Here is a 17,582-nt window from a genome sequence, read left to right as displayed (position 1 = left end):
CTTCCTAGTGTCTTTTTTCTTTTAACTCACCTTCTATGCATTCCTCCTATATGATCCTGTTGATATAAAAAGAATAATTGGTCTAAAGTATGACCTGCCTCATACTTTTGGTGAGGATCTAAAATAACAACAGTACCTTTTCTGTATTTAAGCTTCTGTTCAAGATTTTTTGTTTTGTCCCTTGAAGATGTGGGTACTGTTTGGTTCTTGCCTTGTGAAACACAGGCAGAGAGCAGGACAAAGAAGGATGCAGTTAGCACTGCCATAGGGACATGGAAAGTACTCCAATTAAAAGCATCAATAGCTATGTCATCTCAATTTATCAGTGTCCTGCTGCGGTCTTTCTCTGAGCCATCATACCCCGTGAAGCTGTGGCTTTCTTCCCATGTTCTAACCTGTGTGGAAAAGTCTCATCTGGCTCAGAGTTTCTTCAGCACTGGATCAGAGGGAAATGAAGTAAATCTCAGCTTTCTCAAGCCTCTTATGTTTATAAAGAAATGGAAGGAAAGTGATATAGGTGTAGTTCAGACCTAGCAGGTAGAGCTGCTCTTGGTGTATGTGAGACAAGATCCTGCCTCTGAATTAGTGGTGTTATTCACAGCACTAGCTCAGTTTTAGAAACAACATCTGAAAATCACATAGGGAAGCTGGCTGAGCTCTTAATTAGCTACAGAAAGGTGCACCAGAAATAGAGCAACGCAGGACACGATGCCTGGTGACGTCGCGTTATTCCCTGCGGTCGCCTTTGTACCCTCCGGCAGAGTTAATGAGAAATGAGAGCCCTGACATTGACTCTGCACCGTGTTAGGGCATGGAGCAATTTGTTAGGTATTTGTAGATCCTGCTTTCATTTTATTTTTCTTAGAATGAGCTGGAAATTATGTAAAGAGGCCTGACAATATGATGGTCGATGGTAAGCACTGTTGTATCATTAAGCAATCATCTTTTTCTCTTTTTCATCCCACCATTTTACAAATATGTCTAATAGCAACAGAGAAAGGAATTTCCAATTCTGTTGAAGTGGGTTATTTTGTTGTTTTCTTAAATGTGTAGGTTGGTAGGGTCATTTTGTGGAGATTACTGCAGTTACTGTGGTGAAAGTTTGCAGTTGTTCAATTAATTTGCACTCCTTCAATGTGCTAGATCTGTTGCTACTGAAGTGGAACAAGAATATTTTGCAGGAGGACTTTTCTTACTCTTGCAAGCGCTGTTTCTCTGTATTCAAAGTAAAACCTATGTTCTGTGTTAACAAATTAATAGAAAAATGTGTCATTTTAGTGTAGGCAGCATTTATGTCAAGTCATGAATTTGTCCATTTTAAGAAATGCCTTTCAGCTGAAAGAGTTCTAAAATCAGAAGTCAGTCTTTCCCTTTATCAGACCATTTACTAGTTACCTACTCTGAATGCTGCAGAGTTTCTCCAGAAACATTTTCATTCTCCCTCCTGAGACTGTTGAGCCTTCAGTAGTGTATACCTGCTATCTTAGCGATTCTGTCGGGCTAAATGGGTGTGTAGAAGAGAGCAGCATTTCAGATCTTAGGGGCTCATTTTGTTTTCCTCTAATGACAGGGAATATTTCCCCTAATACCAAAGAGCATCTCGTATCAGAGGAGCAGTTTTTGGTTATACATGTGATGCCAAATGCTATTACAGATTTCAAATTACTAAATGACAGTTAGCTGGAATTTGAACAGGTACTAACCAGTTTACTAATTGAATATATATTTGCAAGTCTGTTGTAATTTTGCACCCATGGGAGAGAACCAAAAAAAGGACAAAAAGGACAGTTTTTTCTAGCTCTAGCAAAAAAATTAAAATTAGGATTGCCCCCCTCCTTGTGATCAGAATGAAGATGAGTGCAAGAAAGGACCAAGGGAATAGTTTCTTCCAGCTTTGAATTTTACTTCCATTTATAGCTTTATATTGTAAATCATTGCTTCTGTTTCCATGAAATTGAAGTTATCTGATCTTTTTAAAAATTATTTTTAAAAAGATTGCTCTTACTCAGCACCACCTAGTGGAATGACCGCTATTGTCATTTAGGAAGCAGCTGATCTCCATGAACCGTATAGAAAATTAGAGTATCCAGTCCCTACAGTGTGAATAATGCATCTAAAGCATGTTTGTGACTAATTAAGTAACAGAATCAGAAAGATTACCAGTGCTCTAGTTGAAAGGGGGGCGAGAGAAGAAAAGAAAGTTTAAGATTAATGCAGGTAGTGGTGCCTGTTATCTCCTGTGTTCCTTTAGTCCATTAAGCTTCAACCTGCTTTTCTGCCTTAAGGATGTGGTGCCATCCAGATTGTAGCTTCTCTAAGGAAAGATTTTGCAATACTATTTCTTTGTGCAATGTCATACAGCACAAGCCCCACAGCCTCATTTGTCACTCTGATACACATGATAAACACAAGATGATGTTAACAGTGAGCTCTGGAGTCTTTCTAGTTTAAATTGCAGGCAAGGAATTCAGTGTTTGGCTCTTTGAAAAGGCATTATTTTCTTTAAAACAAAAAGAAACTCCCTTGGAAAAACCTCCCTATTGAGTGCATCTTTGCACTGTACAGAATTCTCAGGTCCTCCAGGCAGCAGCCTTAAGACTTGGGAAAAGCAAAGGGGTCTGTGGCTCAGGTCTTTGGGGGTGCATGTTTCTTTTTGTAGCTATAGAAAGGAAGGGCTGAATCTCCCGAAAAATTAATGTTTCTAGGAGGAATGGATGATTTTCCTCAGAAGCACCTGGCTACATCCACCAGCATCTTACTTCACTCTCTTAAACATAGTTCCTTTGGCAGCAAGCCCTTAAGCTGTGGTTGCAAATGAAGAGACAGCAAAGGGGGAGATCCTGAATCTCTGGGGGAAGAATCTGACAGAAGTTGCAGGTGTGTGGCTGAGAGCAGGCAGCCAGCACACTCTCTGGGCAAGCACTAGAAACAAAATCTGTCTCCAGTGCAAAGAGCAGCAAACAAGAGGAGCTAAGGAAAGGAGAAGCAAAGTTGCATTGTAGCAAATGCACCAAGTTGTAACATCTCCTTTAAGCTTCCTTGCATTTCAGCACTTCATCACTTTCAGGTCTGTTGTTTTTGTTCAATTCACATGTTTCGGACAACGAAAATGAGTGGGTCAGTTTTATTCTGTAAATGCATTAGCACAATAACATTATTCTGAGGTTTCTGAAAAAGCTGTTTTTAAATAACTCATTGAAGCATTTCACTTAATTTTTCCAAATTCTAAATGTGCTGACTAGTTTTTCTTGCTTTTTGGGTTTGTTTGTTTGGGTTTTTTTTGTTGTTGTTTATTTCCCCCAGGTTTTAGGGAACATATTTTAATATCATCATTCCCTTTTCTGTCATCATTTCCTATCTTTTAAATGCTATGCAGCAGTCAGAGTATCATTTCTTTGCTGGCTTCCTCACAATATTGTGTTGCAATGCAACCTCTCCAGGCTGTTTTATCAGATGAAGAAAATAAAGGTTTAGGGATTTTCCCTTTGTACATTTTGAGACAATCCTGATTGTAGTGTAGATATTCATCTAATTGAGCATGTGCAGTCCTGTTTGGAAATACACTTGGCTCCCATTGACTCTGGCAGGAAGCATGGGTTTAAAAAGGTCATAACATTCACTTAACAAATTTAGGGATAGGCATTCTGTTTTGTTATAGGTTTGAGGATAAATCCTACATGCTGGAAAATAACCATTTGCAAAGGAGCTGCTGTTACAATAGGTGTGAACCAAATATTAGCTAGCATATGGGAATTCAAGAAAACACATAAAATTGTTTCCTCTCTTCTGTTTCTCCTCTAGCTCTGGGATTGTACACAGTAAATGCAATATATGGAGACACTATTACTATGCCTTGTCCTCTAGAAGTACCAGATGGTCTTATGTTTGGAAAATGGAAATATGTAAGTATATCTTATCTTTATATTTTTTAGAGCTATTATAAGATGATGTGTGTGTGTGTGTGTGAGAGAGACAGAGAAATTTTAAGATTCCAAACAACAGGATTTCTGCCTCATGTATGAAGCCATTTATTCCTGTTTGTAAGACTGCAAGATTCCAAGCTGTATAATTTCTGCCAAGTGTAGATTAGAGTTTTGAGGAATTAATCTCATTGTTCAAGAGAAATAATTATTCAGTAGTTCTCTGCCAACCTGTATTAGAGATCTGGCATGTTACCCCATGGTGTCTCGCTCACTTGACAGAGCCATTGCTGTACATTTGAACACTTTTGAAGTCAGCTGCCTGGAGCAGAGTGTGCTCCATCCCTGGGAAAAAGCACTGTCCCCGTCTTTGGTTGATCTGACAGTCACTGGGATCTGTTTCAGGCTTTGTTCTGCTCAGTGCACAGTGGAGAAGAGAGCAGAGCTGACCTTGGGAGCGCTGCTGGTGGTTTCACTCTGCCATGTCTGGCAGGAAACAGGGGCAAAAACATGGGTGCTCTCTAGGTGTGCTGGTCAGCCTGCAGTAGGAGCACCACAGGATGAGCTCCTCCTGTGTATGATCACTATCCCAGGTCACAAGGAGGATCAGCATATCAAAGTAAAGGAAACCTGGAAGCATATCTGGATAAAAATGCTGGGATACCCAACCCCTTTTGCTTTTCAAACTGTATTGAGACAAATGGTCTTCCTGCCTCAGTGAAGTTCATCTAAATTTCCTCTTCTCAAATCAAAGGTACCTGGAATAATAGATAATTTCTAGTGGATTTAAAATTATATAGTTCTCTCTCTTTTTGCAAATGGCATCCACCAGCTTATTTTTTTTTTACGGGAGAATGATCTGCCGGTGTTGGGGGGGGAGTCCTGTTCTCCCCTATCTCCTTCCTTTTTATCTTCAGGTTTGCAGCTTTTGTAGCCACATCCAGTCAATAATTCTTTTCCTGCAAACACTTTTCAGGAAATTAAGAAGTTTGGGGAGAATGTTTCCCCAAAAAGGGACAGTAAAACTGTTTCACATGAGCATTCAGAAGATGGAGTGCCTACGTTTTTCAGTATCTTTTTCAGTCTGATGACTTTTCTGAGGAAGACACCAGTCCGTCTCTTTGAAGATGCAAGGATATTCTGAAAAAATGAAACACATTATTTCTTTCCATTACATTTGGGTTGTCTGTGTTGGACAAGTAACAAGTAGCAAGTGGAGATGTTGCAGCTTCTTCTGAATGGAAAGGAACACAAAACCTAACATACAAAGAAGCCTGTCTAAGTTGCTATTGTATGAAATTGTTGACAGCCCACACAACCAAGGAAAAGTGGTACCTTTTCTCCCAGGACAGCTCACAGCATGGCAACAGGGAGGGTTGGATTGGGTTTTTTCATCAGGCGATTATTTCACTGGAAGAAGGATGAACTCTGTTTTCTCCTCTGCTGCCTTATGAGGAGCAATTTGGGTTCTTGGTGGGAACCTGGATGCACTGGGAGACTTGCAGCATGGCAGTTGTTGCTCACTTCAATTTCTACCTGTGTGTGCTTGCAGCTGGATGGGCTACAGGAGTTAGGAGCCCATTTGCACTCGACAGCCAACTTCTTGTTCAGGTGTGTCAAGTCAAGACAGTATTTTCTGTGTGACAAACATTAGACAAAAAGAGTTAAAAGTAGGAGAGGGAGAAAGACTGTAAGGGAATTTAAACTTCTCAAGCAGCTGATGCCTGCTGCTCCCTGCCCAGCTCTGACAGCACTCATCTTGTCACAGCATCATCACTTTTTGTAAGCTTTGCGTACTGTGCAGTCCAGCTGAGGCGTTGTGCTGGGAACATTACTAACATCAGTGCTGCAAGGTATAAGGGATAAAAGAGAATTAAAACCTTCTCCAGCACCCAGCACAATACAGGACATAAAGAGAGAATAAGTGTTTCACATCTCTTTGAATAAAGGCAGACACTGTCTGTCTCTGCTCTGTGCATGTATTTGTGTGAGGAGGAAGGAATCAAATCGTATAGAACTGTGCCTGTAACTTCGTCATAAAAATATTTTTTTAATATGAGGGATTTGTGTAAGGCTGTAAAGTATGTATTCCTTCTTGGGATGGCAACTGCATAAGGAGGATGTCTAGAAAACAATACTTTGCAATTAGCAATATTTGATTGTATGTATATTCCCATGTACAAGCTCTTGGGTCCTTTAAAGACAAAGGAGAAAAAAAAAAAAAAGCTAAGAACTAATTTAGAATAAAATAGACAGTTATGCCTGACTAAATCCTGCATTTGAAATGAAGTCTAAGTATCCCAAATAAACAATGGGAATATGTAAAACAATAATGTAAAAAAGGAAATTGGAGTTGCTGAGTCTAGCTCACACATGCTTCTATTTCAAATACTTTTTCATACAGACAAGTTTTTGCCAAGTGCTGCCAAAACCACCAGCTTTTATCAGAGAAAACCCTTTGCTATGCTGAGATTGAGCCAAAGGACAGAAATAATTTCTACCGATGATAGTCTCAATGTGTACCCTGGCAGTCTTAAACTACCTCTTATAACACTGAATTTCTTCTATGTGCAGCAGAAATTAATAAAGAAAAAAAGGCCATCTGATAGTTAGCAGATTTTTTTTTAATTATAGGTTTGTACCAATTTCAAACTTCAGGAACTTTTAAATGAGTGTTTTTGCAAAATAGAGGTGTTTATGGTGTTTATCCTTTTGTTATAGGAAATGCCAAATGGATCTCCAGTATTTATTGCCTTCAGATCATCAACAAAAAAAAATGTACAATATGATGATGTACCAGACTACAAAGACAGGTTGAGTCTCTCAGAAAACTATACATTATCCATCAAGAATGCAAGAATCAGTGATGAAAAGAGATTTGTATGCATGCTAGTTACAGAAGATGATGTTTCCGAAGAGCCGACGATAGTCAAAGTTTTCAGTAAGTAAATCTAGTTGTTACTACCATTAACATTCATCAGCATCTGAATCATAAATTACAGAAACTTTTGTTTAGGGCAGGATTAAAGCCAAGAAAGTAAGTTTGGCTCAGTAAACTACTAAGACTAGCAAATTTCTGCAGCTTTCAAAAATGTAATCTACTGGTATCATTTATGTAACAGGACTGCCTGCACTTGCAGTTTATTCATGATAAGTGCTGGCTCAAAGAGAATTTTAGGCTTTGATAATGACTCACTTATGTGATGTCATTTGGCCTTGGAAATGAAAAATGTAAAATTAGCATTGATTATTTTCCATTTGTTCTCAGAGCAAATTTTTCTGCAGAAGGGAAACATTAACTGTGTGCGGTCTGTAGGATTATTTCAGGGGGGAGGTTTGAAGTGGCTCTGAGCAGCTACTGTGCAACAGTACACACTGTGAGGGAGAGAGCAGGAGGCTGGAAAGTGATCCACCAGCCCCAAATGCTTGTTTTGTCCCCTGCTGGCTGGTAGGAAGGAGAAGGACCAGTCTGCCGTTCTCTCCTAGAGCGCAGCAAGGTCCATTAGTGTTTGCTATCACCACGGCTCCATGGCAAGGCTGGTCTGCAGTACAAACCCCAGCCCTGTGAGGCACAGCCCAGCTCAGAGCTCACACAGGAGCAGGGACAAGCCTGGTCCCTTCCTGGTGCTGATTCAGCAGGAGTGTAATCCATCAAACCCTGAGTCAGCCTGGGGTGGGTATCCATTGTGGCTTTTTAGAGACACAGGGCTGTGACTGCAGTGTCTTATCTTCCTTAGCTTTGTGGTTTTATATGGCTTTTGGCCTTTGTTGCCCTTCAGGCACAGATTTCTACAGAGTAAGTCTGTTGTGAGAACACGCTGACTGTGGGTATGGGCAGTTTCAAAGAGATCACACTGTGTTTGAAAAACAAAAAGTCATGTTTTGGAAGGGCAGCCTTTTGCTTCTCTCAGGTAGAAGGTGCCAGAGAGTCCTCAATGATATCTATGCTGTCAGTCACATAAAAGAGCTTAAAGCAAGATTAGGAGCCAATAGTAATTCCCTCATTTCACTTTCAATTTGACTGCAAGAAGAATTGAATTAATGACACAGGGAGGAGTCTGCTCAGAGCACACATAGTAAACACAGTGCTTCAAAGGAAATTATAAATTATCATGTTTACTTATTGCACAGTAGTAAATATGTAGATGAGGCAGTGGTATATGGTAAAAAAAAAACAACCCACTAACTGCTTGAATTACTGTGTACTCTACTAAGCATTAACACAATGCTAACTCAGCCATGGAGCACAGCTTGTCTGGTTTATTCTGTGCATTAATTCTAGTAGAGAAAGCTTCTATTTACTAAGGAAGATAAGAAGGGAGGATGCCACACATGTAATATGGCCAACTTAGTGCTGCAAGAAAAATTACCTTTGTGGTTTTTCAGTTTGCATTCACAACTTTATTTACTGTTCTCTTAACTTTTCTTTGCATTTAATTTTCTTGAGTCTGGCTTTTGACTTCTCATTTTTAGTTGCTCACTTGCTCAATTTAATTGCGGAAGAATTAAGAGTAGCTAGCAAGCTTCATTTATTTAATGAGGGGAGTTTCTAACTCATGGAGCCACAGGTACAGAGCTAGGCTGCTGCAGTGTGACCCTCATAAACCAGAATCTCATGCACCTGGAACTCAGCTGCATCCCAGAAGCCACGACTGATTCTGAGTTTTGCTGGAACTTGTTCCGTTCTCAGCTGTGCTACCTGATTATCTGAGGACTGAGGAGCTGAAATGGCTCACTGTGCAGGTACCACCTGCTAGTCTCTCTCACTGACTACTCAAACAAGCACTACCAGCTTTCCAGATGGATCCTGTCAGCAACTTTTTTGTGGAATTAAATGGCCAGTTTCCAAAGCAGGGTAACCCAGCAGACGGGAGCTGCTGTCCTGCTGCACTGCCGCTTGGCTTTTGTAGGCAATGAACTCTTTTTTCCCTCTATTATAAGGCTTATATAGAGCTGCAAAATACTCTGGCAAGCTCTTAAGCTGAGAGATAAGCAGTGTGCTGAAGTTGCAAACCCACCAAAGTGGGGTTTGCTGCCAAGTTTAAATTTTTTTCTCGCTTCAGACGCTGAGCTGGTAAACGCCGAGCGAGTGTTTTGGAGTGAATTACCTTGGTGCACGTGCAGCGGCTGCGGGGCTCTGGCAGCAGGCGTTTCCTCTCAGAGGCTGCTGCTGGAGAGCAGGTGCAGCCTCTCAACTGGAACACCTGCTCAGTCACAGGGCATTGAAAACGGGGAGAGCCCCACTCGGCAGCTGCAGAGCAAGGGGGCCTCCCTTCCCCTCACAGGATCACTGCAGGGCAGGGGCACCCAAAACACCAAACCCAGGGTCTTCTCTAACCTGTCCTGGGGGAGATGAGACACAAAAGGAAGCAAGGCTGAGGTGGGGGAAGGTGTCGTGGCTTGATCAGCTCGTGACTGGGACAGACAGGCAACTACCCCTGTTTATGGGACCCAAAAATCTGACCCAGAAGGCCTGTTAATGGTTTTGTAAAACCATGTTTTCTTGAATTGACATGAAAATAATTTTTCCTTGATGGGTTCTTTTATGGAAAAGGCCCACCTTTTTCCTTTAAAGCTAACAAAAGAGAAATAAACATGCGTGTATCTCCTAAAAATAAAAATCTTTATTAGTCCTTTGAAGAAAATGTGACGGTCTTAGTGTATAGCTTTGACTGTGTCTTTTGTTTGGTTTTGTTTTTTGCCACAAGCAAAGTTATTTGAAAGATGTTAGATGAATAGCTTCTTTTATTCACTTTCATTTCCCTTTTGAACTGATTTTGTTCCTTCCTGGGGTGGTCTTTCAAGTGAAGAGTGCTTGTGCATTTGCACGTAAACAGGCACAGAAATAAAATGGATTATTGGGAAAACAGGCTTGCTACCTCTGTGACAACAGCAGCAGTGCATCTGCACATCAGTAACTTCATCAGTGTGTGTAAAGACTTTGGCAAGACAGTGGTGAAGTTCACTTAGGGCTGGGATTACCAACATACATGCGGTATTTCATAGGAAGCTTAATTTGGGGAAAGGGTTCTGTAAGCTGACATGGTTAAGAATGTTTCAGTCTGTAAAAGTATGGTTGTTTAAGCAGTACAGATAGGGTGTAGAGCCTTTCCTTGACTGTATAGACATTGATTTATTTTTTTCCCTTCACTCTTCCCCTCTTCATTTAAAATTGTGGGCAAAACTGTCTCTTTTGGAGATAAAAATTTGCATTCCGGGCTTCAGGCCAAACTGTTTAAACAGACAAGCTATATAGTCCCAAGAAAGTAGTCTTTTATGATAGAAACACTGATAGATCCTCCACTTTGGCAAGCTAAGAGATCCATCTACTATAATAAAAGTAAGTAAGAAGACTAACTGGCACTGGAAAAAAGTTTATTTTTTTTAAGAGAGTCATAACTAACACAGAATCAGTTAAAATAATTGCACTTTTCTCTATCATCTGAATCCTTAAATGTAATAATCCCAGTTAGGAAAAATAAACATTAGAAGAATGATTAGGTTGAATTTGTTCCTTTATCATGTTGACAGCTCAGCTACAATAATATCTGCAGGAAAGCTGCCTTTTTTTTGCTACAGTTTCTGTACTACTGGCTCCTTCTCCAACATGTGTATCCTATAAATCAATAGATCAGGTTCTCTCCTCCTGGGTGGTGAACTAGTCTGTCTGGCTAAAAGATGTATTGTCAGAGTACATGGAATTCATTATGGAAGGTGTGAAACATTTCAAGTGAGAGTCTGTTCTCAGGTTTTTTTGTTAATATTGAAATAGAAATACCTCACCCTCTCTTCTTCTAATGGGAAAATGTAGGTAAGACTGTATCAGGCTAGATTATTCTGTTTCATTTCAAAAGTCCACATATTTTTAGTATTTTTCTGTTTTTCAAACAGCTGTTTGTGCTCCCTTCACCAGTACTTTTATCCTATTTATGTTTTAGAACAACCCTCTCAACCAGAAATCTTACATCAAGCAAACCTCTTAGAAACAGAGAAGCTACAAATGGTAAGAGCAGCATTCTCCCTCACAGTTATGTTCCCAATAGCTGCCTGAAGTCCCTTTACAGTCCAGACACAGGTGATGGCTCAGAGGGGTGAATGAACACCTGCCTGTGAGTCCATAGCCAGGCTGAGCACAAAGCAGTTGCCTTGCCACTACTCTATTTATTCCTGCCTGACCTGCAAACCAGGGCCACCCTGATCTTAGACCCACCACCCTGTTCCAAATCGTACCTCACTGATTCAATGTGCCTTATTTAAGAAAAGCGGTTGAGGTTAAGCATTCGAACTTCCTAGAACTTTTGACCCAAAAAGGCGTAAGTAAAACCAGAATTGTGTTAAAGCCTAGTGGAGAAAGCAAGTGGCTAATTCCTGTCTGTTTTGCAGCTCGGGGAGTGCGTTTCAAGGGACAGTTATCCCGAGGGCAACGTCACGTGGTACAAAAACGGGAGAGTTCTGCAGCCCGTGGATGATGGTATGTTCTGGTAATGGCCAGTGTCCCTGGATCCACACGTGGGTGTGTGCATGAAGTGTTTATAAGGGTTGCTCTGCCTTATTCTAATGTATTCTTCCTTTGAGAAAAACTGCTCTTATGGAAGATACAGCTGGAAGGACATGTTCAGGCCTTTCAGAATACCCAAGCTACACCACATAATCTTTCTCTTTTAGTTCCAGTTTTAAATACACATCATGGGGAGGAGAATTGCCTTTATTAATGATATCCCAAATCTATCTATGAGCTATTTTTTGTAACTAATAGAAACCTATTTAATTTCCAACTTCTTATAAAGTATGAACTGTCTCAGTTTCATACCTATCCAATATTGTGTTTTGGACCACACAGATCATCATCCTATACAACTAATTATTTCCAAGATATGTCAGAACTATTTTTTTTTCCTTATTTTCAACTTTGACAGACCAATACTGCTACAATATTTTTCCTTCTTTATAAATTAGAGAATCATTTAAAAATTAATTTGATCCTATTTTTTTCCATCATTTTTGAGGCTTTCTCTTCTGTCTTACAAATTAGGCTGATTTGTATTAAAACCCCACCAGTTTGCAACTAGGTTTTTTTTTTATTTGATTTAAAATATTAGGTAGGTTAGGAGTATGTTGATGGTAAAATGTTCTTGGTATACTTCAGTGGCAGTACTAGAGGAAAAGTGTAGAATCTCTTGGGTAACGTTTCATGTATGTTTGCACCCTGATCTCAAATGCAGAACAGGCAACAACATACAGGAAAATGGTTTCAAATTCTGTGTGTGTGACACTGAAACATTATTTCCTTTTCAGTTGTGGTCATAAATTTGCAAAAGATTGTGGACAGAACAACTGGGCTCTTCACCATGACATCATCTCTTCAGTACATGCCCACAAAGGAAGATGTAAATGCCAAGTTCTCTTGCATTGTGGCTTACTATGGACCATCTGGCCAGAAGACAATGCAGTCTGAACCAGTTGTCTTCGATGTTCACTGTAAGTTATCAAAAAGCATCTTTTGCTGTGCAAAGTCGACCTCCAGGGCAGGGGAAAGCAAAATCAGAAACAGTTTTCAAAATTAGATAGTGCTTGGCTATTGAAATGGTGTCTTCAAAACTGACTTGCATCAAGAAGGTCTGAGTACATTGCCAAAGTAATTTTTATTATCTTCAGATTTACCTGAGATTTCATTTTTCCTAGCAATGGAATAATGAATATCAAGATTTCATTGGCAAGAGAAAAGTGATAGCCATAAAAAGCTACAGTGAAATAGGCTTTTAAAAATTTTAAGGGAAGTTATAGTGGTTGATAAAAATGATTCTGTGCCCCCTGAAAAATACAATAAATACACAATACAGTTTTTAGTAAACTCAAATATTTTTTCATCTTTTCAGAGTCAGCACCAAGCAGTTAATGCTGGTTGCCTACCTCTCACAAAATGCTTCTCTACAGCTGTAAGATGCTGTGTTTTACATTAAAAATGTATAATTTGAATATTGGTAGACTTTTAAGTAAAGAATTTGTGCAAATAATTGCTTCTAACTGGATTGAATTCTAAAGCAGCTTTCTTACTGTGCTACTGATGGATGTGGAAATATAATGTTCCTTTGAATAAACAAAACAGGCTGTTGGCAAGGAAAGATCAGAGGAGGTGACAGCACTTAGAGACTAGGAGAAGAGACATTTCAAAGTCATATAAAATGACACTTTTGAAGGACTGTAGAAGGCAGCGGGTCACAGCAGGATGTAGGGTAACAGGAGACAGACAATATGTCCAGTCGAGTATTACCTCTCTGCACACTTCTCGTACCTCATCTTATAAAAGATGAGCCTCTGTTTTGGGAATGATGGGGTCTGAGTGTAGAGTCCAGCATCTGTGTCTTAGCAATGTGTTGTATGACATCTGTGTAATCCAGCCGCAAACAAAGAAAATAAGGCACTCAATTTCTCCAAGTAGGGTGGGTGCACCACTGCCTTGAAAACAAAAGCCATGGGCTGGAAGTGCCATGTGTGTTCTGCCTAGACAATAGTTGCTTTTCCTCTGCAGGTAAAGTTTGTTGAGCCACAGGGCCTTGACCTTGATCACATAAAACCAAACCTTGGGGCAGCTGGTCTTTGGTTTCATCTGAAGTCACAGTTGTCTTTTTACCAGCTCTTTCTCCAGAGCGACAGCCAGCACAACTAAAGGAGAAGAAAACCTCTGGGAAACCTCTGGGACAACTGTTACTCATGGGAATACCACAGGCATTTCAAGCCTGCCCACACCTATCCCATCAATTTAAAGCTAGAGACATTTCTTATTCTTTTGGTTTTGGTTTATAAAGCTGGGTACCAAATTTCACTGTGTTTTTTTCTGTCATTTGTGGAGCCCCATGACCATGAATAACTCCTGCTGTGCATGGCAGATGTTCCCAGGAAAGAACTGTGAGGACCAGAAAGCATTTTTTGCTATTACTTGCCGAGAGATGCTGTGCTGTCCTCATTTCACCTCTGCTTTCATGCATTAGGGCCACTTCACCTGTTGAGGGTAAGGCTGTTCTGGATTTCTGTGGTGTGTGTACTATGTGCACTTGCAAGTAAGAACTAGCCAGTATGAAGGGGAAAAAAGGCTGCCTGGCTCTGGGATGGTCACTGGCCATGTGTAGTGTGCCCTCTGCATAAAGATTTAATGTTTGATAAACTAGCTTTTCTAGTCCAGGTCTAGTAACACACAATTAATTCCAGCAGTGTGTTGCTAATTAGCAAACACTGGGAGGCAAGCACATTCTTCAGTACTGAAGAGGCCTCAGGTATGAACTTTGGCTTTAGAGTGTGGAATTACCCAGTTTTCTTTCTGAGTATTTTCATCTGCTGTAACTTCAATTCCTTACTCTGCATAAATGCATCTCCAAATGAATTTGTGAAATTCTTCATTAATAGATGTCCAGGCTTCAAGAGATGCAATTCATGGCTGCTGTTAGTTGATGATAATGACCTGTCTGATTTGGTTTTGCTTTTTTAGTTTCATTCAGTGTTCCTAATTAGTTTCTCAATAATTGTGATTTTTTTAATGAGTCAAATGTAATACATATTTAAAAAATGGCAGACTCAATTCTTAAGAAAAGGAAGTCTTTCAGCCTTTTTTTCATTTTAGATTGACTGTCAAAACTGATATTTTGCATCTCTAAAGCAACAGAACCAAATCAGAATGACCTGCTGCTCATTCCTTGCAACTTATCCATTTCTCCTAAATAAATGGGGAGAGCATTAATAAAATTATGCCTTCAGAAGATTTTTTTAAAGATATATCTATTCAGTCAGGATCTAAGAAATGTTTTATTGTTTGTTTGGTTATTTTATCTTTTGCATTGAGTTAGTGCAGTCTTTAGTACTCAGATGTTTAGTAGCTAGTTCACATCCTGCAAGGAGCCAGGCACTGTAACCTAGTATGAGAAGAAGAGTGAATTAGCTCTTGCTGTGTTGGATGTTACTTGGATTAGGATAATTTAGCTCAGCTAGCAGCAGTTACATGCTTGCTTTTGCAGCTGCAAGCAAGGAAGGTACTGAAAGCAAGGAGTACTGGGAGAGGAATCTTGGTGCTGGACACTTAGATATTATCTCAGATATTTAGTTATCTAGGCTCCAGTTATGTAGGGTTCTGCTCAGCATTAATCAGTGTAAAAAGATAATGTTTGTCAGGCAGGCCTCCCAGTCATGCCTTGCTGTTAGGTGTCTGTCTTGCTATGGATAAACTGCTTTACATAACAGATTAGAGTCAAGGGCACTTCACACTAAGGCTGCTTCCAGCATTGGTGTTTTCCTTGAAATGGCACAGTGGCTGGGGCAGCTCTGGGGTAGCAGCATTCATTTACTAATGGCTGCCTTTTGGTGCTGGCTCCTGGAATTTTGCTGTTGTAGAAAGCAGAATCTCAGATTTGCAAAAGCACCAAGCAAGATGGGCCAAGTCAGGCATGTGTGCCACTGAGAGGCAAGATGTGACTTCACCAGGCTGCTCCTGTTTCTTAGTGAAAGCAGGGGAGTACATTACTCAGAGCAAGCACCACTCTGCATGGCAGTGGACATCATCGTCCTGTTCTCAGTCTGCATCTTCCTCAGAAGAATGACCTCTTCATCTTAGATAACAGTTAAAGTAGGCTTTACTTCTGTATGTTAGGGGTTTTTTCTAGTTTAGCAAATTAAATTAAAATTTGCTCTGGGTTGATTACTGTAGATAGAAGGGTAGGATGTTTCTAGAGAAAAGACTGGTGGTTTTCAAGTATGCATCTTTTATTTAACTGTGTCCATTTTTAATCCAGTTCTGTTTATCTCTGTGAGGAAAAAAAAATGTTCTAAATTTAAGTATTTCTCTTTATTAATTCCTTCCATTTCAGTCTCAAGATAAAGCCTAAGCCATTCCAGGATATATCTAGACATTCTTTATGATAACTTTACCTTAACATAAACTTGACAGAAGGAAAGACATATTGCAGCAGCCCCTCAAACTTGAGGGTTTTGGCTACCAAGAGGGGCATGCATGGCATTCCTGGCCAGCTGTCTCATTGCATCTCTTGCATTCCACACCAGCAGTGATGCTGGCCTTCCTTTTTCCAAGCAGGCAGAGTTGTGCTTCAGCTCTGGAGGTGCTGGGGTAGAAACCTCTTTGGTCATGTGTGGTGGCTCCATGGGAAGGGAGCCGAGGCTCTGAAGGAGGGAGGCAGTGGCAGGTTGGAATCAGTGCCTGTCCTGCCCTGGGGAGGGGTGAGGGGCTGGGCTCTGTTGAGGCTCTCGGTGCTGAGAGGCTGTGGTGGAACGCAGCTCCTGGTACGAGAAATCCCTGCAGGAGACAGACGTGAGGAATGCCTGGAGGGAGGAAGGGCTGTAGGGCACACGCTTCACTAAACACACAAAATCACCTGTCAGCCAGGGCTTCCTCTGCTGGGGAGACTTGTTTAGTGTCTAATAAGGTGCTCTGTGCTGTATCTTAATGCAAGACTGGCATCTTTGTAGGAATTTTATTTATCCTTTGACATTAAAATAGTGAGAGTTATCTGCTCATATTATTTTATTTTTGTTCATTTTACTTGGTTTTTTAAAAATTATGTTTAGGTCTCTACTTAGAAAGAATAGCATCTGCTAAAGAATACACTGCTTTAAAAAAATTATACAAGTAAAATGTTAGTTATAGTTCAACTTCAGTGAACATGACAGAAGTATGTTACATTTACTGTTCTGTTGACTATGCTAAGGGTCCTATTATGTTCACCAGATTTATCTTTCTGAAAGCCTGTAATGATCAGCATATAGAATAGGCTGAACATAGTTGCTTAGTTCATATTTATTTCTTTTAAAGCCAAAAGGCTATTATATAATACTAATGCATGGCGTTGAGAGCTTCAGTTGTTCTTCTGATTGCTGCGGTCCTCCAAATAGGGAATTTCACAGAGGACAAGTTAATCCTTCATAATGAAATCACACCATGAAATGGTTCATACTAATTAGGATTTCTTTTGCTTTAAAGCACATGACATAGTTGTAATCATTGCTGTTTCAGTTACAGGTATTTTGGCGAATAAAAATGAATTTTATGTCATATGAGTTCTTTGCGCTTAATTGGCAAGAATATAGAAAGTGTGATTAACTTCAAGTTCTTTTATAAAAAGATCTACACATGCAAATATTTTCAGCTGCAGGATGACAAAATTGCATTTTCTTGGGCAATGAATATCATATGCATAGTGTTGCTGTATGATTACCCTGAAACTATTAAATATGTACATTATTTTCACAGACCCAACAGAGAAGGTGACTATTCAAGTGCTGCCACAAAGCAGTACCATTAAAGAAGGCGATAACATCACTCTGAAGTGCTCAGGAAATGGCAACCCTCCTCCACAGGAGTTCCTGTTTTACATTCCAGTAAGTCCTGCCTTGCTGTCACTGCCTGGTGAAATATTCTGTATCATTCCTTCCTGCAGACATTGCTACATGTCAGTGTCTACGTGGTTTTGTAACAAATGAAGAAAGGAATTCGATGTGACAAACACTGAAGACAAACATTGACCATTATATCACACTCTGAGAACACTTCAACTCAGTTGGCAAAATATTTTTGAAAAAAACTCTATTTCCCCCCCAGCCCACCCAAATTTTTCAGGAGTTTAGACTACTAAAAATTACAAGGCTTTATTTCCCATCATCAGG

The 17,582-nt window shown here is 40.1% G+C and overlaps 1 protein-coding gene across 2 annotated transcripts in view; it reads left to right on the top strand.

Annotated features, from left to right (window-relative positions):
- Nucleotides 1–17,582, top strand: part of ALCAM (activated leukocyte cell adhesion molecule) — a 115,431-nt gene that overhangs the window by 76,525 nt on the left and 21,324 nt on the right. For both annotated transcript variants that reach the window (XM_041422448.1, XM_041422449.1), the window contains exons 2-7: nt 3,802–3,902; nt 6,642–6,861; nt 10,859–10,923; nt 11,304–11,391; nt 12,216–12,398; nt 17,170–17,297. In XM_041422448.1, coding sequence (XP_041278382.1) covers nt 3,802–3,902; nt 6,642–6,861; nt 10,859–10,923; nt 11,304–11,391; nt 12,216–12,398; nt 17,170–17,297 — 785 coding nt within the window. The remainder of the gene's footprint in view (nt 1–3,801; nt 3,903–6,641; nt 6,862–10,858; nt 10,924–11,303; nt 11,392–12,215; nt 12,399–17,169; nt 17,298–17,582) is intronic.

The sequence above is a fragment of the Onychostruthus taczanowskii genome, unplaced genomic scaffold (genome assembly GCF_017590055.1).
Source record: "Onychostruthus taczanowskii isolate IOZ18803 unplaced genomic scaffold, ASM1759005v1 scaffold73, whole genome shotgun sequence".
In the NCBI taxonomy this organism is placed as follows: Eukaryota; Metazoa; Chordata; class Aves; order Passeriformes; family Passeridae; genus Onychostruthus; species Onychostruthus taczanowskii.
Note: the sequence above shows the minus strand (reverse complement) of the source record. Positions and strands in the feature narration are given on the sequence as shown.